Source organism: Emys orbicularis, chromosome 22, assembly GCF_028017835.1.
Source record: "Emys orbicularis isolate rEmyOrb1 chromosome 22, rEmyOrb1.hap1, whole genome shotgun sequence".
NCBI lineage: Eukaryota > Metazoa > Chordata > Testudines > Emydidae > Emys > Emys orbicularis.
Window position 1 is genome coordinate 6315390 of NC_088704.1, and position 23526 is coordinate 6338915.

The 23526-nt window shown below is 63.3% G+C and overlaps 1 protein-coding gene across 1 annotated transcript; it reads right to left on the reverse strand.

Moving 5' to 3' along the window:
• Positions 1-3416: 3416 nt before the first annotated feature.
• Positions 3417-22942, reverse strand: ARHGEF19 (Rho guanine nucleotide exchange factor 19). Its single transcript, XM_065421386.1, has 15 exons — positions 22297-22942; positions 17515-17907; positions 16747-16843; positions 15792-15868; positions 15033-15283; positions 12510-12670; positions 11894-12046; positions 9694-9823; positions 7335-7409; positions 6777-6866; positions 5887-6050; positions 5157-5315; positions 4536-4615; positions 3692-3796; positions 3417-3574 (listed from the first exon to the last, which is right to left on the reverse strand). Exons 1-15 carry the CDS (start codon positions 22919-22921, stop codon positions 3417-3419), a joined length of 2718 nt encoding a protein of 905 aa, XP_065277458.1. The 5' UTR covers positions 22922-22942.
• Positions 22943-23526: the final 584 nt, after the last annotated feature.

Below are 23526 nucleotides of genomic sequence, written 5' to 3' on the forward strand. Positions count from 1 at the left end.
GATATGCGTCAGCAGTGTGCTCTTGTTGCCAAGAAGGCCAACGGCATATTGGGCTGCATTAGTAGGGGCATTGCCAGCAGATCGAGGGAAGTGATTATTCCCCTCTATTCAGCACTGGTGAGGCCACACCTGGAGTATTGTGTCCAGTTTTGGGGCCCCCACTACAGAAAGGATGTGGACAAATTGGAGAGAGTCCAGTGGAGGTAATGAAAATGATTCGGGGGCTGGAGCTCATGACTTATGAGGAGAGGCTGAGGGAACTGAGTTTATTTAGTCTGCAGAAGAGAAGAGTGAGGGGGGATTTGATAGCAGCCTTCAACTACCTGAAAGGGGGTTCCAAAGAGGATGGATCTAGACTGTTCTCAGTGGTACCAGATGACAGAACAAGGAGCAGTGGTCTCAAGTTGCAGTGGAGGAGGTCTAGGTTGGATATTAGGAAACACTATTTCACTAGGAGGGTGGTGAAGCACTGGAATGGGTTACCTAGGGAGGTGCTGGAATCTCCTTCCTTAGAGGTTTTTACGGTCAGGCTTGACAAAGCCCTGGCTGGGAGGATGATTGAGTTGATGTTGGTCCTGCTTTGAGCAGGGGGTTGGACTAGATACCTCCTGAGGTCCCTTCCAACCCTAATCTTCTTCTTTTTCCCAACAACTCACCTTCCCTGGTTCCCCTCGGCAGTGGGTGATTTCCAGGCCTGGGCTAAGCATGTGCTAAATAACCAAGCAGGCCACGGTCATGTGGGGGGCCACTGGGCAGAAGCGAGTGACCTGGAAGCTCCGCAGGGCACCAGTCGGGAATAGCCCAGCCACAGTTGGGACAACGGCGGATGCAGGGGAGAAGACTGAGGGGCGCTGGCAGAGCTCGGGGGAACCCTGGGATGAGGTAGCAGAAGGACAGGACTGAGGTGCGTTGCCATAGCAATGGAGAATCCCTGTCCACTGAGGGGCACCAGCAGAGCTGGGGGGAGTGGCTGAGGAGTGGAATAGCAGGGGGCTGCGGATCGGGATTGAGGGGCACCGGCAGGGCGGGGGGGCGCTCAGGAGTGGAATAGCAGGGGGCTGCGGGTCGGGATTGAGGGGCACCAGCGGAGCTGGGGGAGGGGGGCGGCTCAGGAGTGGAATAGCAGGGGGCTGCGGGTCGGGATTGAGGGGCACCAGCGGAGCTGGGGGAGGGGGGCGGCACAGGAGTGGAATAGCAAGGGGCTGTGGATCGGGATTGAGGGGCACCAGCGGAGCTGGGGGAGGGGGGCGGCTCATGAGTGGAATAGCAGGGGGCTGCGGGTCGGGATTGAGGGGCACCAGCAGGGCGGGGGGGGGGCGCTCAGGAGTGGAATAGCAGGGGGCTGCAGGTCGGGATTGAGGGGCACCAGCAGGGCGGGGGGGGGCGCTCAGGAGTGGAATAGCAGGGGGCTGCGGGTCGGGATTGAGGGGCACCAGCAGGGCGGGGGGGGCGCTCAGGAGTGGAATAGCAGGGGGCTGCGGGTCGGGATTGAGGGGCACCAGCAGGGCGGGGAGGGCGCTCAGGAGTGGAATAGCAGGGGGCTGCGGATCGGGATTGAGGGGCACCAGCAGGGCGGGGGGGCGCTCAGGAGTGGAATAGCAGGGGGCTGCGGGTCGGGATTGAGGGGCACCAGCGGAGCTGGGGGAGGGGGGCGGCTCAGGAGTGGAATAGCAGGGGGCTGCGGATCGGGATTGAGGGGCACCAGCAGGGCGGGGGGGGCGCTCAGGAGTGGAATAGCAGGGGGCTGCGGGTCGGGATTGAGGGGCACCAGCAGGGCGGGGGGGCGCTCAGGAGTGGAATAGCAGGGGGCTGCGGGTCGGGATTGAGGGGCACCAGCAGGGCGGGGGGGGCGCTCAGGAGTGGAATAGCAGGGGGCTGCGGGTCGGGATTGAGGGGCACCAGCAGGGCGGGGGGGGCGCTCAGGAGTGGAATAGCAGGGGGCTGCGGGTCGGGATTGAGGGGCACCAGCAGGGCGGGGGGGCGCTCAGGAGTGGAATAGCAGGGGGCTGCGGGTCGGGATTGAGGGGCACCAGCAGGGCGGGGAGGGCGCTCAGGAGTGGAATAGCAGGGGGCTGTGGGTCGGGATTGAGGGGCACCAGCAGGGCGGGGAGGGCGCTCAGGAGTGGAATAGCAGGGGGCTGCGGGTCGGGATTGAGGGGCACCAGCAGGGCGGGGAGGGCGCTCAGGAGTGGAATAGCAAGGGGCTGCGGATCGGGATTGAGGGGCACCAGCGGAGCTGGGGGAGGGGGGCGGCTCAGGAGGGGAATAGCCCAGCAGTGGGCACGGCCCAATGGAACCAGTGAAAGAAACACCCTTCCCCCAGCAGTAAATTAAGGCCTTTACTGACGCGCGGCCCGTGCAAACTCAGCCCCTGCCCCGGCTCTCCGGCCTCTCCTGGCCTCTCCCTCCTCCTTCGGCTCAGGCTGGAACAGCGGGTGAGACAGCAGCGGGGGCTGTTCCCGCCCTGGCTCCTTTGCGGACCCCCCAGCCATGGGCAGAGGATCCTGGCCCCCCGCCCCGTCCGGGCCGAGGCAGGAGCTGGGCCGGGCGGTGGTGGAGGGAGCCATGGCTGGCCCCTGCCATGACAACAAGGCAGTTCCAGCCCCCCAGGCCATCGCAGGGGAGCGCGGGGGCCAGCGTGCCGGGCCAGCGGTGCCCGGGCTGGCAGAGCAGTACAACCTCCAGGGAAGGAGAGGGGCCTGAAGCCCGGCTTTGGCGATGCTGTTTGGGGGGCAACCCCCTGCCTTGCAGCCCCCCTCAAAGAATGGGCAGCTCCGGGGATCACTAATGGGGTCCCTCTTCCCTGGTGTGATGCTGGCCTAGGCTGGCAGCGGTGGGAATGTGCCCCCACCCTACCCCTGAGAAGCCTGGGGGCCGTGGAGGTGGCGCGCTGCTCCCCCCACCGAGGTGCCCATCCCAGCTGGGGAGACGCTTGCCTGGCTGGTCCCTGCGCTCCAGGCAGATGATGCTCTGAGTGGGGGAAGCCTGAACACACGAACGGCCGCACTGGGTCAGGCCAAGGGTCCCCCTCGGCCAGTATCCTGTTTCGGACAGGGGCCAAGGCAGAGAATTCATTGCCAGATGGTTACCCCCGGCTGGCCGTGCCCGTGGGGACCAGGCCAGGATCCCACCCAGAGCAGCCAGGAGACCACGTAGAGAGCACGGAACAGCAGGTCTGTTTGTGGAGAGGGTTCCCGGGGCCTCGTTCCCTCCCTGGAGCCTGAGTCAGCGGTGGGGAGCGTGGAGACCGTGGGAGATCGGCCACCTGTTGCTACCGTCGCCCGGTGTAGTTCAGTGGGTGTGCCCAGGACGCTGGCTCGGCAGCCCTGCCCCCAGCATTGTGTACATGGTCCTGCCCACACCGCAGGGCTCCGGCTGTGTTCCCAGAGTCTCTCCCGGCCGGCGCCCGGGCTGGCTCATGCCTGCTCCTCCTCCAGCTTGCGCGTGGCATGCTTGAGCCGGTCGTTCTCACGCAGGTTGCGCAGCCGGGCACCCCGGCTGGTGATCTCCTCCACGTGCCCCTGAGGGACCCAGCCCCTCTCCCCGTCCGACAGGCGGATCCCCTCGAGCCAGCCTGGGCGGGAGAGAAGGAAACATTAGAGCGGGGGGGGGGGTGGCACTGCCTGGCCTGCCAGCCGCTGCGGCTTCGGGGCTGGAGAGGGAGAAGAGCGATGAAGCCAGGGCCCCTCACCGTCGCTGGTCCTCGTCTTGACCCCCAGGATGTCCGCCTTCTCCAAGCTCAGCTCGTCGTGCTCCTGGGCCTTGTAGGCCTTGATGCACTGGACCTGGGCGGTATCTGGAAGCAGCAGCAAGACACAGAGGGTCACGCGCCGTCCGGGACCCCAGACAGGGCCCTTGTAAGCGGGGTTTGGGATCCGAGGGAAGGTGCTGAGGGAAACGCAGCGATTGTCATGCTCCGGTTATTATCCCCTTCGATAGGGCGCGGCCTGGGCTGCAGCAGGAGCAGAAGCCTCTGCAGATGGTATTCTGCTGCTGCCTTTTGCCGTTCGGAGCCGATCTGGGCCTGACTGGGCCACGTGCCGAGCGAGGATCGGCCCACACCTGCAGCCCTCGGCAGAGGGAAATGGAGGTGCTGCTTTCGGAGCGCCAGCAGGGGGAAGAGCACGGAGCCAGTGTCCGTCTGCTTCTACCCAGTCTGGGACCCTCAAGGTTCCACCGGGGACAAAATCTCCCTAGTGATGTGGCTGGACACATCCCCGCGGAGCCAGTCCAGCCCTGCCTGAGCTCGACTGGGAGCAGTGAGGGGCACGTGACTCCGGAAACGGCCTAACAGAGGAGTGACTGCTTCATGGCACCATGTTACCTGTGTGTGATTGGGGCACCTGGACGCTAGGTGCTGGGGGCAGGGGAGTACCCAGGGATGAGGGACAGAAGCCCGAAGTCACAGCAGAGCTGCTGTGTCCGAAGCAGGGTCATGCCCCTGGGACCCGAGACCTTGGCAGACTTTATCCTGCTGCGGCCCGGCTGGTCCCTTGCTGGGTTCCAGGAGGGGGGCGGGCACGTTCTCGGGGTACCTGCATTCTCGGTGACATGCTCCCTGTCCGTCTGGGGGCTGGAGGGGACCATTGCCGAGATCCACCGCTGCTTCTCACTCCTGCGGGGCCAGACGGAGCTGGTCAGCACAGCCCTGCCAGGACAGGCGAGGCTCCGAGAGAGCCCCCCAGACCGACCCCCTGATCTGAACAGGCTCAGAACTGGGGAGAGGGTCACCGAGCTCCACACAGGCCAAACCCAAATCCCAGATCCTGCTGCCCCACAACTCCGGGACGGTTCTGATCCAGCCCCGGGGGCACGGCCAAACTTGGCAGCCTGTGGCCCAGCTCTGGTCCTTGCTGGAGCCGACCCGATGGGCACTCTGGTGAGCCTGCCTCCAGGGCCAGCTGGGTCCCTCCGTACCCGGCAGCCTGGTGGCTTGGGGGATGCGTGTGATGCTCTGTCACAGGCGGGCTTGGTGCCCGTGTCAGCTGTGCCCACTGCTGGGACACTGGCGCTGCTCAAGGGCTAAGCAGGCCCCCTGCTGGCGGAGTCAGAGGCAGCTCTCCGGCCATCGCTCAGCAGGAGCCTCCTCTCCCCCTCCCCTGGGGAGCTGGGCTGGGGTGTCCCATGGAGACGGCCCTGCCCCACTGGACACTCACTCGGTCTGTGCCCGCAGCAAGACCTGGTGCTTCAGCCGCAGGCTGTCGAAGAGCTGGAGGTGGAAGATTTGTCCCGGGACCCCGTGAAGCTTCCTGCTCAGGTCGGTCACTTTCAGCTCCGGCATCTTGGCGTGAACAAAGACGGCGAATTTCCCCGTCCTGGGCGAGACGGGCAAAGGGAGAGACGGTGACCGAGGGGCAGCAGCTCCCGGTGCTCACCACCGGCGCGTGGCAGGCACCGACGCCTGGGGAGCGGGACACGTGGTTCCTGTGCAGGAGGGAACTGGGAAACGAGGCACGGGCAGGATCGGCTTTCACTCTGGGGCCTGCCCCGCATGACAGACGGGCCCAGGCTGCGCATCCCCCAGGCTCCGCCAGGACCTCTCCCCTGCGGGCCAGAAACCACGATGAACTTGTCTGGGCTCAGAGCGCCGGGTGACTGTGGAGCCCCAAGCGCCTGCTCCCGAGCTGTGAGCCACTTTCTCCTCCCAGCCCAGGGGCAAGTGTGAGTGGGCCCAGTGGAGACCTGGCAGGAGAGCTGTCTAGAGCCTGTTAGACCAGGTTCTCGTCCCACTGCTGGGAGGACAGCGCACCGCCCCCTCCTGCTCCTCCGGCCCTGTGAGTGCGAGGGGGCCAGCGCGTGAATTCCAGCCGAGGAGAGCCAGGCCGGCTAGACCCACGCTCCGCGGGACTATCCCATCCGTCCCATGCAGCTCGCCCCACCACTCACTCCTTCCTCCGGGAGAGCAAGAGGCAGTCATTGAAGAGGTGGAGATACACCATCTTGGTGGAGAGCTTGAACTTGGCGGCGAGGGTGCTGATGAGCTGCATGTCCACTTCCACCAGCTCCCCGTGCTTCACGAGCCAGCGCGACTGCGAGATCAGCGGGAAGATCTGCCCAGGGCCCCGGCCCAGAAAGGAGAAGGAGACATCAGAGCGGGAGGGTGTGCGAGGATCGCCAGACCAGGACACATCAATGGCCCAAAAGCCTGGCCATGGCGTGAACCTCCCATGATGTAGCTGCACCAGGGGCTTGGCTGCTGGAGCCCTGGGGCTCGGTAAGGATGGGGAGCCCTTTACATTTCATTCTGGCTGTGGTTGGGGTGGGGTGGCTGGGGGATCAGTAAAAGATACAGAGCGCGAAGGAATATGGGGCCATATGGACAAGGCATCCAGCGCCCATAGACTCCACGTCTCCACCCAGGTCAGCGTGTGAACTCAGAGCCCATCACCTGCATGCTACAAGACTGGTCTTCAAACCCCACTGGAGCCTGGGTTCCTAGGCAGGGCCGACCGAGCGTCACCCTGTCGAACTCACACAGTGTCAAACCCAGATGTGTCTGTGTCTAGAACACCTTTGGGTGGGGGCACACCCACGGGGCGTACGTCTGTCTCTCTCCACTGGACACAGATTGGCACCAGCTGAGGATCTGGCTGTTTCGCCCCTGTGGTATCTCCTGCAGCCCCTGGAGTTGGCCCAAGACGCACACGCCCTGGCTGTGTTTTCTCGGGGAGATCCAGTCTCGGTCTGTGTTCTCTGGGTTCACTGCTTTCCGGGGGAAACCAACGTTCCAAGGACTCTGCCCCCCCCCTTCCCCCCACATGAGTCCCCATGCTCACCTTACTTTCAAAGTGGATTTTCTTGTTCAGATGAATGAGCTCCTCGGTTCTCTTCATGGACTGGACGCTGGCGTTGCATTCCTTCACGAGCTGGGGAGGCGAGGGAGCCGTTAGCCGCCGCCACGCCGAATCTCCGCTCAGCCAGTGCAGAGGGGCCAGAAAGCCCACAGGGCCGGCCAGCTGAGAATCTCCCCCAGATGGCGCAGAGCCAGCAGAACTGGCCCCGGTGTCATCCCCAGAGAGCCCTGTGCTCCAGACAGTCCCGGCTGGCATACAGTCCTCTGGGGACACGGGGAGCGTTGTTGCCAGCTGGTGGAAGTTAGAGCTGCCCCAAGGCTGCTCTAACCTATGCCAACGCCCAGGGTTTTGCCAAGGTGTAAGCAATTCCCTGACAGTCCCCTCTGTGCCGCACCGCATTGCTACTCAGTGCCATGGAGAATCTGGACCAAGACCACAGAGAGGACCCACAATTCTCCCTGCAAGGACACGTGCCCCAGTCACACACACCCCCGAATCAGAATCCCATTCTGAAAGCCCCTCCTGGCCTTCGCCAGTTACCTTCTTGAGCTGGTTGAAGGCCTTGGTGGCTGTGGCCTCGTCCCGGGAGCCCTGCAACGTGCGTTTCAGGATGTTCTGCAAGCAGGAGGCAGAAAACGTATCGACTTAAGAAGCTTCAGACGCCCCGGGTGTCAGTCCCTAGCCAAACCCCTCAGCACCAGAGATCAGCAGCCCTGACCAGTACCAGGTTCACCGATCAGTAGCATGAATCCAACGCGAATCTGCCCCAGGAGCAGAACGGGTGGATGGCACCAGTGGATGCCCGAGTTACAGACTCAGACCTGTAGCGTGTTCGCGGTCGAATTCGGCTGGCGCCCGGTGAAGCCAGGGGGACTTTGCTGATCTCAGCACAGGCGCTCGGTAGCCCAATGATTGTGAGCTCTCCGTGGCAGGGGACGTGGCTGGTGTAGGCTGAGCCCGATGCACCGTGACCCTGCCCCTGGGGCAAACCTTTCCAGGGCCCTTTGTGCTCTGCTCTGGCCTCCTGGCTAACACAGACCAGGGCAACGTGATGGCAAAACCGGCCAAATCCAGTCCGCTCTCTCTGGTGCCGGTGACTGTCCCCCATCCAGAGCCACGAGGAACGGGGTCCCGTGTGTCCTAAAAAGCAACTTAGGACACTTGAGCTATTTAATAACAGTCCCAGTCCCGGTCCCGGTACCTTGCCATGGGGGTAACACTTACAGTATTGGGGGGCTTATATTGGGCCCCCCACCCCTGTACTGGGAGCTCCAGGCAATCTAGTGTCTGATCAGGGGTCAGTGCAAATCGGTAGCTTTCCATGGAGGCTTTGGTCTCTCCTGCACATTAAATAACAATCATAGCTAGCTCTCAGACGCCTCTGGTATCAGTCAATCTCAAAGCACAGCCCAAAGGAGATCAGTATCTTCACCCCCATTTTACAGCTGGGAAACTGAGGCACGAAGGGGCTGCGACTTGCCCGAGGTCGCCTAACAAGCCGGTAGCAGAGCTGGGAATAACACTCAGGTCTGGCTCTATCCACCAGGCCACGCTGCCTCCCTTGGTTCCCCTGAGCACTGCGGCAGCAGCCAGCGCAGGGAGTTCGCTTCCAGACGCAGAGTTAGGCGCCTGGTACCACAGAAAGGGATGGCCCAGCAGGGGTGTGGATCGAGGTGGGTATAAGGGAGAGGGAGGGTGGTAGCGTACACTGACTCCAGGCTGCCACTTGAGGTCACCAGTGCCCTACATCGCGGGCCTCTGAAAGCCACAGCTCTAACTGTGAAGCCCAGAGGCGGCGGCTGCCCAAGTCTGTGGCTTGGATATCTCCAGCCTGTGGGAAGCGGCACGTTGGACAGTTTGGGAGATGTTTCTTTACATCTGGATCAGGCTGTCAGGCAGGGGCCATGCGGGGGAAGCCCTAGGCAGACGCTCTCCAGGGAAGCAGAGAGAGTTCCTTGTGCAGTGTTGGAAGAAAGTGGCTCCCTCTGCTATTCTGCTCCATTGTCACCCGACAGCTCGCGATCGCGTTATGTTTGCCGATAGCTGGGGGGAAATTTAATAACAGAGCCGGGCAGGACACGGGTGTTCCCGTCCTGTGACAATTTTTTGAGGTACAAAACCATTTCCTGTTCCTTACTGGGACACAGCCGAAATCGTTCGGAGAGAGAGGGAGAGACCCACCCCAGAAGAGCCAGAAGCCGGGTGGTTAGAGCCCCCTCCGTGCCTCAGTTTCCCCATCCGTAAAATGACAATTGCTGCCCTTGTAAGGCACTTAAAACACCCCTACCCGGCAGTTTGGCGGGACCTGATCTCTGATCTACATAGAGAGCTAGCCGGCAGAAATGCCCTGCAAACAGGTTTGAAGCAAGCCCTGCATTGTTGGGTTGCTAATACCACAGGACCGGGCTCGGCATGAGAGATGGAAAGTGAAACCGCCTAAGACTGATGTAGTGCCACCGAGAGAAAGGGCGTTGGTGGGTGGTGAAAGGTGACATGGGTTTTAACAATCTCCGGGGGACATCCTGCCATTTTGACAATGGCTTCGCTCTGCTTGTCACTCGGGCGCAGCCCCCAGGGAGCCCATCGGGAATTTGGCCCGAGTAATAACAAAACAAACAGAATCCAAACAATGGGCCGTGTAGTAACACTGAGCCCTCCTCAGCTGCAGCTCTCCAAGCACGTCACAAAGGTGGGGTATCCGCATGGGACAGGGGAAACCGAGGCACGGGGCGGGGAAGCGACATGCCCAGGGACGAACAGTGAGTCAGTGGCAGAGATAGGCCTTAGATTGCATGTGGTGCCCTATAAGTCAGGGCACTTCCCTTTAATGCCAGGCCGGCTCTGGCCGGACTGATACTCTCCAGTTACACCTCTGCCCTCCCTCCCCGCCGGGGCTCACCTCCACCAGCATCTGCAAGCGCATGACCCTCTGGAAGGGCAGGATGAGGAAGGAGGTGAGAGGTAAGCGCTGACACATTGGCCCCTCTTCCAGCTTTGCCAGGATCCCTGGGAATTTAGGATTGTCCTGCCTGGAGAAACGTAGCCAGGAATGTTAACAAGTCCCCAGAGCTGGGGGGCTAGGGGCAGAGGCTCCCGGGGTGCCAGGGGCAGCACACACAGCCGGGTCCCCAAAGCCCACTGGAGTCAGCGGAGACTTTCCACTGACATGAGTGGGCTGTTGGATCCGGCCACAAGCAAGCACTGAGGCACCCAGAGCTCTCCATCGCAGCGCACGGGGGCCTTCTCCACGAGCTGTCACCCCCGCCCCAGGAGACATCCCCGCAGGAACCAGCAGGATCCCGGACAGGGCGTGACAGGAGCCTTCGAACAGGCCAGGGAGGGAGGTGGTGGGAAGGGGAAGCTGGTGAGAACCGCCCGGCATCCCTGATGGACCAAATCCCTGAAGAGCTAAGAGGAGACAGGGATGGACACATAGAGATGGGGGAAGGGGTGAAGGAGGCTGTGGGGAACACAGGGGACCCCCAGAGTTCCCCCAACCTACTCACCGGCCCCCATCCTGAGCTCCCCCCGTGCCTGTTCACCAGCCCCCCAAACCCAGAGCTCCCCCCTGCCTGCTCACCGCCCCCCCACCCAGAGCTCCCCCCGTGCCTGTTCACCAGTGCCCCCAGCCCAGAGCTCCCCCCGCCTGCTCACCGCCCCCCCAGCCCCGAGCTCCCCCCGCCTGCTCACCAGCCCCCCCAGCCCAGAGCTCCCCCCGCCTGCTCACCAGCTCCCCCAGCCCAGAGCTCCCCCCCGCCTGCTCACCAGCCCCCCAGCCCAGAGCTCCCCCTGCCTGCTCACCAGCCCCCCCAGCCCAGAGCTCCCCCCGCCTGCTCACCAGCCCCCCCAGCCCAGAGCTCCCCCCGCCTGCTCACCAGCCCCCCCAGCCCAGAGCTCCCCCCGCCTGCTCACCAGCTCCCCAGCCCAGAGCTCCCCCCGCCTGCTCACCAGCCCCCCAGCCCAGAGCTCCCCCTGCCTGCTCACCAGCCCCCCCAGCCCAGAGCTCCCCCCGCCTGCTCACCAGCTCCCCAGCCCAGAGCTCCCCCCGCCTGCTCACCAGCCCCCCAGCCCAGAGCTCCCCCTGCCTGCTCACCAGCCCCCCCAGCCCAGAGCTCCCCCCGCCTGCTCACCAGCCCCCCAGCCCAGAGCTCCCCCCACCTGTTCACCAGTGCCCCCAGCCCAGAGCTCCCCCCGCCTGCTCACCAGCCCCCCCAGCCCAGAGCTCCCCCCGCCTGCTCACCAGACCCCCCAGCCAGGCCTGGTGCAAGGAAGTTTCGCGCCCTAGGCGAAACTTCCACCTTGTGCCTCCCCCCCAAGCCCTGCAGCAGCTCCCCGCCCACCCTCTCCGCCCTGAGGCGCCCCCCCCCCCCGTGGCAGCTTCCCCCCTCCTCTGCCCTGAGGCGCCCCCCGCGGCAGCTCCCCTCCCCGGGGAGCCGTGCGGCAGCTCCTCACCCCAGCTCACCTCTGCTCCGCCTCCTCCCCGAGCGCGCCGCCCCCGCTCTAATTCTCCTCCCCTCCCAGGCTTACGGCGCCAAACAGCTGATTGGCGCTGCAAGCCTGGGAGGTGGGAGAAGTGGAGCGGTGACCGCGCGCTTGGGGAGGGGGCGTAGGAACGGTGTAAAAAAATATTGGGGGCACTGCTTTTTGGCGCCCCCAAATCTTGGCGCCCTAGGCAACCGCCTAGTTTGCCTAAATGGTAGCACCGGCCCTGCCCCCAGCCCAGAGCTCCCCCCGCCTGCTCACCGCCCCCCCCAGCCCAGAGCTCCCCCCGCCTGCTCACCGGCCCCCCCAGCCCAGAGCTCCCCCCGCCCGCTCACCGGCCCCCCCAGCCCAGAGCTCCCCCCACCCGCTCACCGGCCCCCCCAGCCCAGAGCTCACCCCGCCCGCTCACCGTCCCCCCCAGAGCTCCCCCCGCCTGCTCACCAGCTCCCCAGGCCCAGAGCTCCGCACCCCCCGCCTGCTCACCAGACCCCAGTCCAGAGCCCCACACACACACCTGCTCACCGCCCCCCAGCCCAGAGCTCCCCGCTCAGCTCTCCCATCTGTGTGTGGCCCCCCAGGGGTGGCGCTGTGAAGCGGGCGGGGGGGGGCTCACGCACAGCAGGCGCTGGTAGGTCTGCTCCTGGTAGGCCTGGTTGGTGACGTAGGGCAGGTAGACCCGGCGGAAGGCCGGGCAGTGGCGCAGCACGATGTCGCAGATGTCGAAGCGCAGGATGTTCTCCTCCAGCCGCTCCTCCAGCTCCAGCAGGAACCTGCCGGGGAGCCAGCGGGCGAGACGGGGCCTTAGCGGGCAGGCAAACCCCGGCCCAGCCGGCCCCGAGGAAACCACCGGCCTTTCCCAGCGCTGGGCGGGGGCACCATGCCGCTGCCCTGGTCATGCCCGGGGACGCTCGAGGCACCGCTGGGAATGGTCTCCCTCCTGTCTGGAGAAGGGTCTTCAGCTCCGCCCAGCCCTGGATTAAGGTGTTAGACCCACAAGAGAACACCCAAGAGCAACACAAGTCTGCACCACAACCCTATGGTGCACTGAGCAGCAGCATCTCCAGAACCTGGGCCCACCTGGACCAGGGCGCTGGGCAGAGCTGCAGGGAGAAGCGCCTGAGCCAGGTTCCCAGGTCACCTGAAATGGCCCCTCTGCTCGCTCCTGTCTCACGCCCCCTCCTCCCCAGCAGCACCTTGCAGGTCAAATGGCCCCGTCCCCTGGGAGGAGCTGACCTTTCGCTGACGTCCTTCACTTCGGGCAGCTTGGAGAAGAGCCACTGCTTCTCCTGGGCTCCCAGGCACTCGTTCAGCTCCCGCGAGTTCATGAAGTGCTCCACCGCGATGGAGAGGCTGTGGATGTAGGAGGCCTCCGAGGTGATCAGCTCAAACTTGGCCTGCCAGGGCGAGAGCGAGGGGGCGCGGGTTGCCGGGTGTCTGGTTTCTGACCAGAAAGTCTGCTCGAAAAGGGAACCTGGCAGTGTCCAGTCAGCAGTGCTGACCGGACACTAAAAGTCCGGTTACCTGCAGTAACCAGCCTCCCCACTGGGGGGTGGGAAGAGCAACATCAGCTGCTGGAGCCTGGAGGAGCAGCGGAGCACTCAGGAATGGCTCCGGTGGAGAGGGGTACCAGCGGCTCCCCCGTCCTGCCCCCCTCATCCCACCAATCCCGGAGCCCGGCTCTCCCTCCTCCACCCTGCCCTAATCACCCCCGCAATCCCGGAGCCCAGCTCTCCCTCCCCCACCCTGCCCCAATCACCCCTCCACCCCTAGCGCCATGCTCAGCTGGTAGGGGGAGGGTGGTGGAGAGAGCAGCGAGCCACAGTGGGGGGGAGAAAGAGGAGCGGGGGCCTCAAGAGAAAGAGGTGGAGCAAGGGGCAGGGCCTCAGGGAAGAGGCGGAGCAGTGGGCTGGGGAGAAAGTTGGCCACCCTAGAGGGGGCGCAGGTTCTGTGACGGGGGCGTGCAGCACCAGCGGAAGTGCGAGCAACAGGCGCTGCGGAGATCAGCTGTTAGGAGGCAGAGGCTGAGCCCCTCCCCTGCCCCCTCGCCCTCCTGGGGGCGTCTCAGCCTTTCCTGAATCACAGCACTGGGGGGGCTCCCCAAAGGCCTGGCCTGGCAGCCCTGGCGAGAGCCGGGCCCAGCACGGGCAGGTGCTGCCCACGCTCCCCAACCCAAACCTGGTGATCCCCGTGATCTGACCAGCAGCCTCCCTGCCGGAGCCCTGTGCATCCCCACTGCAGCTCGACCTCCTGGGCCTGCAGCTCTCCCAAGGGGCACGATTCCCATCAGCTTTTCTACTGCTTTGCTGGGTCTGCCACCCTCATCCATTCCCCAGCTCCCGGTGCCCCTCAGCCCTGACCTGCAGCCCCTGCTATCCCAGCCCTGGGCTCCCCCCTCCCCCAGCCCTGCCGGTGCCCCTCAGCCCCGACCCGCAGCCCCTGATATCCCAGCCCTGGGCTCCCCCCTCCCCCAGCTCTGCCGGTGCCCCTCAGCCCTGACCCGCAGCCCCTGCTATCCCAGCCCTGGGCTCCCCCCTCCCCCAGCTCCCGGTGCCCCTCAGCCCTGACCCGCAGCCCCCTGCTATCCCAGCCCTGGGCTCCCCCCTCCCCCAGCTCCCGGTGCCCCTCAGCCCTGACCCGCAGCCCCTGCTATCCCAGCCCTGGGCTCCCCCCTCCCCCAGCTCTGCCGGTGCCCCTCAGCCCTGACCCGCAGCCCCTGCTATCCCAGCCCTGGGCTCCCCCCTCCCCCAGCTCTGCCGGTGCCCCTCAGCCCTGACCCGCAGCCCCTGCTATCCCAGCCCTGGGCTCCCCCCTCCCCCAGCTCTGCCGGTGCCCCTCAGCCCTGACCCGCAGCCCCTGCTATCCCAGCCCTGGGCTCCCCCATCCCCCAGCTCCCGGTGCCCCTCACTCCCAACCCGCAGCCCCTGCTATCCCAGCCCTGGGCTCCCCCCTCCCCCAGCTCCCGGTGCCCCTCAGCCCCGACCCGCAGCCCCTGCTATCCCAGCCCTGGGCTCCCCCCTCCCCCAGCTCCCGGTGCCCCTCAGCCCCGACCCGCAGCCCCTGCTATCCCAGCCCTGGGCTCCCCCCTCCCCAAGCTCTGCCGGTGCCCCTCAGCCCTGACCCGCAGCCCCTGCAATCCCAGCCCTGGGCTCCCCCCCCAGCTCTGCCGGTGCCCCTCAGCCCTGACCTGCAGCCCCTGTTATCCCAGCCCTGGGCTCCCCCCTCCCCCAGCTCCCGGTGCCCCTCAGCCCCGACCCGCAGCCCCTGCTATCCCAGCCCTGGGCTCCCCCATCCCCCAGCTCTGCCGGTGCCCCTCAGCCCTGACCCGCAGCCCCTGCTATCCCAGCCCTGGGCTCCCCCCTCCCCAAGCTCTGCCGGTGCCCCTCAGCCCTGACCCGCAGCCCCTGCTATCCCAGCCCTGGGCTCCCCCCTCCCCAAGCTCTGCCGGTGCCCCTCAGCCCTGACCCGCAGCCCCCCCGGTAGCCCAGTGCTGGTGATGGCCCTGTGAATGCATCGGGGGGGGGGGGGTAGGGAGGGGGAAGAGCGACTGAAGCTAATGGACAATGTGGGCCCAAGAACAGTGGAATCAATGGCAGGAACCCGCCGGCCCAGGAGGGTCCTGCCAGCCCTGGGGTCCCGGGCCGGGGCCGATGTCCAGTAACTGCCAGGCCTGGCTCTGTGTGGGCAATGGCTGGCCAAGCGCTGGGAAACGCTTTGCGTCCCGGTGCCCAGGCTCCGAGCAGGGCGCCGGGCCCTCACCTCCTGCAGCTTGCACTCCTGGAGGCTGATGGTGCCGAGCAGCCCGCTGCCCCGCACGTCCGGGATGTCCTGCCACAGCGAGAAGGTGGAGCCGCGGGACGAGCGCTGCGAGCGGAACGAGCTGCTGGGCGACAGGTTGGTCTTGGGCGGCGCCAGGGCGGCCTCCTCCTCCTCCGCCAGACCGTCCTCCAGCTGCTGCCGCTGGATCTCCCGGGCGATGGCGGCGTCGCTGTATTCCTGGTACAGGACGGCTACAGGGGTCGGGGGGGTCAGCGTCCGGGCACTGGGCCGAGGGGGCCCTTCTGCAGGGAACGAGACGCCATCCCCAGGGCGAAGGGGACACCCCTCGTGGGGCCCTAGGGTAACCCCGGGCGGGCATGGCCTGGGTGGGGCAGTGGCTGGCACTATGGCTAGGAGCAGGGGCACTGGCCTGGGTGGGGAGAAGGGGACTGGCAGGGGGGAGGGTCCGCGCCAGCTTTGCCCTCTGCCATCCAGCCAGGCCAGGGGCACAGGCCAGCAGCTCCTTCCCTCTGTGCCCATTTCAGGCAGGCACATCTCTCTGGCGTCTGTGCCCTGTGCTGCCCGCTGGCTCTGGACCAGGCAGCAGACGCCAAGGGATAGGGATGCACTGGCTGACTGTGGGGGGGGGGCCATGCGACCCCTGCCCCAGTGTTAAAGGGCTCGGCATGGTTGGGACGTGGGCTCCTAAAGGCGGAGGGGAAATCCCCCGGGGGGGGGGGGGGTGAGCTGGCTGCTTACAGTTCAGCAGGAACCTCGACTGCCGCCTCTCATGCTGGACCAAAGCGCTCGGGCACCCACCCGGCTCCGCCTCGCTCCTACAGAGGGGAACACACCGGGTGGGGGGTGAGGGCTGGAGTCTGCACCCCCCCACACACTGACTTGTAGGGTGGAGGATCAGGGCCTGGGGGCTGAGTCGCTCCATGGGGCCTGATCCTGAGCTCGCTCACCCCAGTGCCGATCAGGACTGGCAGCGGGACCAGGGTCTCTCTGCCGTCACTACATTCACCGCCCCAGCCGGGCGCCCAGCCCTATGGACACGGCCCTGCTCCTCCATTGCCTGCACCTGGGACAGGCCTCACACCAGCCCCAGGGGGGTGACCTGCACCTTGCAAGGCCAGCAGCATGTTGCGAGGAGGGTGGGGCCGTCAGAGCCTGCCTGTCTGGCCAGGTGTTAGCGCCAGGTGAACACGGAGTGGATCATTTACTGGTTATTTTAGGATCTTAAAAAAATCAAAAATCAATAAAAAGGAGAGAGCAAAAACGATTAGAAAACAGAGGGGCTGAGAAACGCCTCTCGTGTGCCTCTCCCCTGGGCGTCCAGCCTGGCTCAGACATGCCTGGGGGCTGCAGTGGGTGAAATGGGGGACACACTCCCCACACTGTGGGGCCGGGCTCGGGCCCATGGGGCGGATGCCAGGGGGCTCACCCCCTTCTCCATTGGGATACTGAGTTTAGTTCGCGGCGCTGGGTTTCTGGAGTCTAGTTCACAGCACTCACCGATAGCTGGGTTTGCAGCCCAGACCCCGCCAGCCCATGCCCTGGGAAATCCAGCTGCTCCGAGGAACTCGGCGTCACCTTCCTCCATCCCCCCTCTCTCAACGGTCCCGATCCCTGCGGCCTGCCCACTTGCCTGTGCCTTCTGGTGGGCTGGGAACATCCCCCTAGGGTCATGGGCGCTCCCCACTGGCCTTACCTGGGACAGACGTTCCCTGGCTCGCTGGGCGACTCTGGGGACGGGAGGCCATCGCTGCCTGTGCTGCTGCGGCTCCGCTCCCTTCCATTCGGTTTACCTGCAAGGATGGATGGCAGCTTCACAGCCGATCAGGGAGGAGCTGGGCTGGCATCTGTGTCAGGGCGCCCTTCCTCCCCTGCCTCCATTGGTCCATTGATAACCTGCCTCGAACAGGCCTAACAGCTCAGGGGAAGAGGGAGAATCCCATCATGCACCTGTGCGATGATGGGGGCAGAGAGGGAAAGCGGTCCAGGATTCCACCCCGTCTCTTCACCACGGCCATGGCGACTCCACCCCCTTCTCACGCTTTCCCTGCCAGTCCGAGAAGAAGCACATGGGTGGGGGGTGGGGGGGAGCTGGCATTACAGATGTGCCCCTTCCGCCCGCGTCTCCTCCCAGGAATGTGGTTCTCCACCATCTTCATTCAGGGGGACCACTCGACGAGAGAGACCTTGTGGACCACCGTCACCACTCCCAGACCTCGCCACTGAATGTGGACTGAGAGGGAGGTCCCCCAGGATGGGAACCAAGGACCACAGGCCTGTATACCATAGCGTGAAAGCCGCTAACCTGCCGCTCTAGCGGGACTGAGCGTCTGATGCAAAGGGCGTTGGAGTCAACAGAAAGAAAGAAAGAAAGAAAGAAAGAAAGAAAGAAAGAAAGAAAGAAAGAGGCCCCAAGCCGACCATACCAGTTTGACCAGTAAGCCCAGTGTGAGAATCCCAGTACCTTCCTGGCTCGCCCAAGCCCCTTTCTCCTTGGAAGCGCTCCTGGCGGAGAAAGACTTGCCCAGCTTGAGGGAGAAGGTCGCCCTGCGCTGAGACAGCTGCAGCTTGTTCATGAGCTCTGAGGCCGAGAAGCGCCGCCTCTCCTGCTCTGCCAAGCCCTTGGCACTCCGGCCAGCCGAGCATGGGGGCAGCGCCAGGTCCAGGGTCTCGGGCACCGCGTGGGGAGGCCCCTCAGGAGCTGGCCTCAGGTCCAGCGGCTCCATCCCCTGCAGCGCGAGCTCCCCCGCACACCTGCCATCCTCGTGGACTGGGGACCCTGGGAAAATGGCGTCTCCATCCAGGCTGGGGGTCGTGTCGCTGAGAGTCTCGGGGGAGTAGACCCTGATCTTCCTCCCTGGAAGGAGAGAGGAGCCACGGTGATGATTAGGCCCCAGCTAGCAGGGAAGTGGGGCATGTGGGAGCAGGGCTGCTTGGTCCCAACAGAGCGGAGCTGCCCCGGGAAGACAGCTCATGGGGCTGCTCCATCCCCTGGAACTCAGGGCCTGCCACCCTGGGAGCTTTTCCAGCCTCGGTGCTACCGCCACACGGGGCATCAGTAGGGCTTAAGCCCAGGAGTGCTAGCACAGACCTCTGCCACTCGAGCTGAAGGAGGAGCTCCACCTGCTGGCAGCAGCAGAAGGCTATTATCCTCTCTGTGGATTAATCACCAGAAGGGGACACGACACACACAAGGCATGTGCATAACCTTCCACCCCCGGGACCCCAGAATGCTGAGCCCGTCTCTGCCTGCCCCTACCTGTTTTCACAACAACGCCTGACCTTTACAGCAGCTTCTGGCCAGGGGGTCGCAGCGAATCAAGCCCCACAGCTGCCCCTCCCCCACCCCCATTGTGAGACGGGATATTCCCTGTTCTCCAGAGGGGGAAACTGAGGCACAGAGGAAGCCAATGGCTGATCCTGAAATAGAATCTGGGCCTCCTGACTCCCAGCCGCCAGGCCGTCCTCTCTCTGGGTGCAGCGTGAGCAGCCAACGTGCAGTTGCACCAGCAAACCAAGCCGTGGGCTCGTGTCTGCACGGTACTGTTTGCAGACGTGTCTCCAGATGGAATTAGTTGGGCCCATGGGAGTTAGGCACCTAAGCCCTTTGAGGAGCCGGACCTCGGACCCTGGCACGGCAGGACTGTGTGATGTGCACTTAGCCGGCTGGATTTCGCCTGCAGCCTCGTTCCCCCGGGCAGCGGGAGCAGATGGCAGACAGTGTGCTGCCCTCTGCTCCTGTCACACGCGCAGGAGCCAGCTCAGCCTGGGGAGAGGGCACTGGAGGCTGCTCCCGGCGCAGCCCTGCGCCAGGCCAGGGAGCTGGATTTCATTCCGGTTCCTGCCTCGTCAATGGCACTGCTAACTGGGTTCCAGCTGAACCCCCGGGGCTCCCAGGCGAGGGCCCTAAAACCACTGGGCCGTCCTGCCTGTCAGAAACCAGACGCTGCACAGTAAATAACCAAACAGCATTTTCCAGGATCGACTGCCTTCCTATGATCCCAGAGGGCACTATCCAAGGGAGGCTATTGCAGAGTGCCACGTGTGACCAGGACAAGGGGATATGCGAGCTGGTGCCCCCCAAATGACCTATTGCCGGCTAGTGCTTGGACTGCAGCTCACTGAGCTCCTCTTGTCCGGTCCCTGCAAACACGGCCTGGCCGATGCCTCCGGGGCCCCTTGGGAGCACGGCAGGGCTTGCTATTTTTGCAGAAATGCTATCCCAGAATGCTTTGCAGCATCCGGCGCAGTGAGTTGCTGCTCTCTTGGGGCTGATGGGCTCCGTGGTCCGTCGTTTCCTGACAGGGGGTTGCCGTGCCCACGCTGCGGCGCTCTCCTGGCACGGGTGTGGCATGGAACACAGGAGCTGGGGTTGCCACTTCTGGGGTACAGAACAGCAGGGCATCTGGGATGATCCTGAGCCCGTAAAACTGGCCTGGCCGTGGGGACTGGGCACCCTGACAGATTTACCGGGGCAGGTACCTCAAACCAGGGCCGACCCTGGGAAACTGGACAGGGGGCCACTCTAAGCTCAGCCCAAAGGTTTGGAGACTGGTTCAGCACAGGAGCCTCTCAAAAACCCCCTCAGCACCTGCCATCACTGACATGACATGCTGTGACGTTATTGATATAATCTGGGACCATATAGAACATGGTTGCAACCAAAGTCCTGTAGTGGCACCAAATCTTGTATAAAGGGGGTCAAATGAGGTGTCTAAGACAAGGTTATGGTTTGCTGGTTATGATTATGCTGCCTAGATATGTGTATCAATTTTGTAGTTGAAGTTATAAATATTGGCTCTGTACTGTCTGTATTTCAAACTTATGCTATGCTTCTGGGAAACCTCCCAGACAAGTTGGTGTTAGCTCTGCCTAGCCTGCTTGATGGCCCATTAAGGACCATCAGCTATACAATTGACCCATGGAGAGAAGGCAAATACGCCCTGTAACTCAGCAAAGTATGCAGGAGCTTGCCCATGTGACTCCAGACTCCATTTTGCTGTAATTTTCCACAGTAAGAACAAAGAGGTGTTCTTACACCTGGAAAAAACTATAAAAAGGCTGATGCCTCATCTCCATCTTGTCTTCAATCCTGCTTCTTACCTCTGGAGGGACTTTGCTACAAACGGAAGCTCTGAACAAAGGACTGAGGACCCATCCCAGCGGGGGATGTATTCCAGAGACTTGATTTGAACCTGCAGTTTATTCCATCGCTGCTGCAAGCCTGAACCAAGAACTTTGCAATTTCTGTATGTAATTGATTCCATTTAACCAATTCTAACTCTCATCTCTATCTTTTTCCTTTTATGAATAAACCTTTAGATTTTAGATTCTAAAGGATTGGCAACAGCGTGATTTGTGGGAAAGATCTGATTTGTATATTGACCTGGGTCTGGGGCTTGGTCCTTTGGGATCGAGAGAACCTTTTTTGTGTATATTGGGGTATTGGTTTTCATAACCATTTGTCCCCATAACGAGTGGCACTGGTGGTGATACTGGGAACCTGAGTGTCTAAGGGAATTGTTTGTGTGACTTGTGGTTAGCCAGTGGGGTGAAACCAAAGTCCTCTTAGTCTGGCTGGTTTGGTTTGCCTTAGAGGTGGAGAAACCCCAGCCTTGGGCTGTAACTGCCCTGTTTTAGCAATTTGTCCTGAATTGGCACTCTCAGTTGGGTCCCACCAGAACCGCATCGTCACACATGCCCCATAGGGGCTACAGTTCCCTCCTGGAGTCCCCAGGAATTCAAGATTATGTCATGCAATGAAACTTCCAACCAAAACTGGCATCCCTGGCGGGGTCCCAAATCCAGGCTCTGGTGGGGGTAAATTCCAACGCTGGTGTGACGCTGGCAGACTGGGTGCCAGCTCATGCCACGGTCCCCCTGCCTCCGCTGACTACGGATAACTACATAGCTGCAAGCCGCCTGGCTCACCTGGGCATTGGGATTGTGGAAACAGGCACTAGAGTTATCCGAGTGGGTTTAGCATTCTGACTTTCTGGTGCATGGCTGCCGGCGTTCGTCTCACGTATAACGCCTGCAGCCCGTATTGTAGGGCAATATTTGAGCGTTTGCCTTGTGAGCCTCTGGGACCATGTAAATGGCCAGAGAGGAGAGAGACACTGAGTCGTGTGAAATGCTGGGCCCCCACAGCAGGGGTTGTCTTCCCAGCAAGGAAGGCCCATCGCACCAGGCGCACTAGCCTGGAACATTAAAGAAGACAAAAGACTTTGTTGTTTACTCTCCCTCCCATGAAGATGAGGCATGCGGGTGAATTCCTCCCATTAGCTGAGTTTGCAGCTCAGAGCAGAAGAGGGGAAGGGAATGAAAAGCCCTAAATGGAAGGAACTGCATCTTTATGCTGCCTGGACTTGGGGGGGAGGAGGGCAAGGTTTACTAGGCAGAAGCAAAAGATCCCCAGCGCTTCGCCTGGGTTAGCCCTGAGGGACACACAGAGCTTGCTTCTTTGCTTTTCAGCCTATGGGCCGCAGACCCAAAGGGGGCCGCAGACCGTGTCTACGATTCCCAAAGGGGTCCGCACCTCCATTCGAAACGTGTTAGGGGTCCGCAAATGGGAAACGGTTGAAAACTGCTGCTCTAGAATAAATCTTCAGATCGTTTATTACAGGATTGGCTACAAACGGCTCTAACGTGCTGTTGACCTGGGGTAAGCGACCGATCCTTTGGGACAGGAAGTAATCTGAATATTGCTGTGATCCTTGGTGTAAGGGACCATCTATCACAAAGGCAGACTCACTGGGTGGCAAGACAGATCAGAGCGCCCACGGGGACTGGCTGGGCCTCCATGGTTAGGGCTGTGACAGGGGTTTGCCCTTGATCCTTGGTTGGTGAAATCAACATATTGAACTCCCAACCAATCGGGGGTTCTGCCCTAATACTACACCCTGAGGTTGGCACTCATGCTTGTACACCACTGCAGGACAGCTGGGACCAGACCCCTGCTCCTGTTCGAACCCCACAGGCCCCACCCCTGCGCTGGAGGAGCATGGCTGGAGGGGAGAGTGGAAGATCATAAACGTTCCCTTCTGGCCTTCAGCTCTATGCCTCCTCCCTAGCATGCCCTGCCAGACGCCCCCTCTCAGAGACCCCCAGCTTGTGTGGTACCCGCAAAGGGGCATCCAGGGTGGGCAGGGCTCCCACCCCCCAGATGTGGCGAGACCCCCTCTGCCTGCCCTTCCTGTCCAGCCTCCCCCGTGAGACCAGCCTTTTCCCAGCACGCAATACTCACAGGCCAGCTTCTCCTTCTCCACCCCATGGGATCCTTGCCCCTGGGACTCGGGCAGCAGCGGGGGGCTTGCGGGCCCCCCGACGACGTCGTGGAAAGAGGAGTTGCTGTGAGACGAGGGCGGCTCGAAGGTGGTGCCGTGAAGCCAGCTGTCCGCCTTCCCCACCACCTGCTGTCCCTGGGGGGCAGCGATCCCCGCCGCCCCTGGGCGAGTCCCGGAGCCCCCGCCTGCAGCATCGCCTCCAAAGGGGACCCCGGAGTCCGGGATCCAGCCCAGGCTGGGGTGGAAGTCTGGGTAGCTGTGATGGCGGGGGGGCCAGCCTTCGGGGCTCAGCTGCAGGCTTCCCCACCCGTCCATGGGGCTGCTGTGGGAGCTGAGGAGCCCCCGGCCCTCCGAGGAGCACGGGACGAGACTAAAGTCCCCCTGACCAGGAGGCTGGAGGTTGGGGAGCTCCACGAAGGACAAACTCTCCTGCTTGCAGACGGCCACGTGGTGCCTCGCTCGGCAAGGCCTGTCCCCCAGGGCCTGGGGCCCACCCACGGTGAGGATCCCCATTTGCTGGCTCCCCGCTCGGTAGGGCAGCGACCTCAGGTGTGGCTGGAAGTCCGGCCGGGGGCGGTATTCCATCACCGAGGGCCGGCCTGCCCTAGACCTGTAGGGGAGAAACAACGGGACCGCGTCAGGCACGGGCAGGCCACGGGCCAGGTCCCCCTCCGAGGCGGGAGGTGACGCCAGGGCCTGAAATGTCCCCCGAAGTCTGGCTGGGAGCGGCTGGGGAGCTAACCGGGTCAGTGGGGGGAGGGGTGTCTCCAAATGGGATCAGTCTCCCACCACCCATTAGAGGGTAGCGTCTGCAGCAACCATTAAACCGCCCAGTTCTCCCAGCTGGCCTGGGCCTGGCCAGCCCGAGGGGAAGGGGAACAGGGCACCCGTCTGCCTGTCCTGCAAGTGGATCTCAGAACCCGTCTCCAGATGTCACCCTTCATCCCCACTCCCTGTCTGCTCCCAAGACCCGGCCTGTCCGCTGCACGTATCAGCACGTGCCCGGTAGCCCTGCAAGGCAGCAGACTTGGGTTCGAGACCCTCCTCGGCCATGTGGGCTTGAGCAGGACACTCGGGTCCCCCATGAGACCTGCTGCTCTTGCCCCATTTCCCGCAGCACCTCCTGCTGGGAGAGGCTGGGACTGGCGTGTCCGCGCTCCCCCACCGCCTGTGCCCCGGCACTGTTCCCC

What these genes read in the sequence shown, in the direction of transcription:
- ARHGEF19 (XM_065421386.1), bottom strand. Translation starts at nt 22,921, where the DNA reads ATGGAATACCGCCCCCGGCCGGACTTCCAGCCACACCTGAGGTCGCTG. An exon ending in GGCTTGGGCGAGCCAGGAAG is followed by an intron (nt 16,844 to 17,514) that starts GTACTGGGATTC and finishes CCATCCTTGCAG; the next exon opens with GTAAACCGAATGGAAGGGAG. An exon ending in GTCGAGGTTCCTGCTGAACT is followed by an intron (nt 15,284 to 15,791) that starts GTAAGCAGCCAG and finishes CGACCCCTGTAG; the next exon opens with CCGTCCTGTACCAGGAATAC.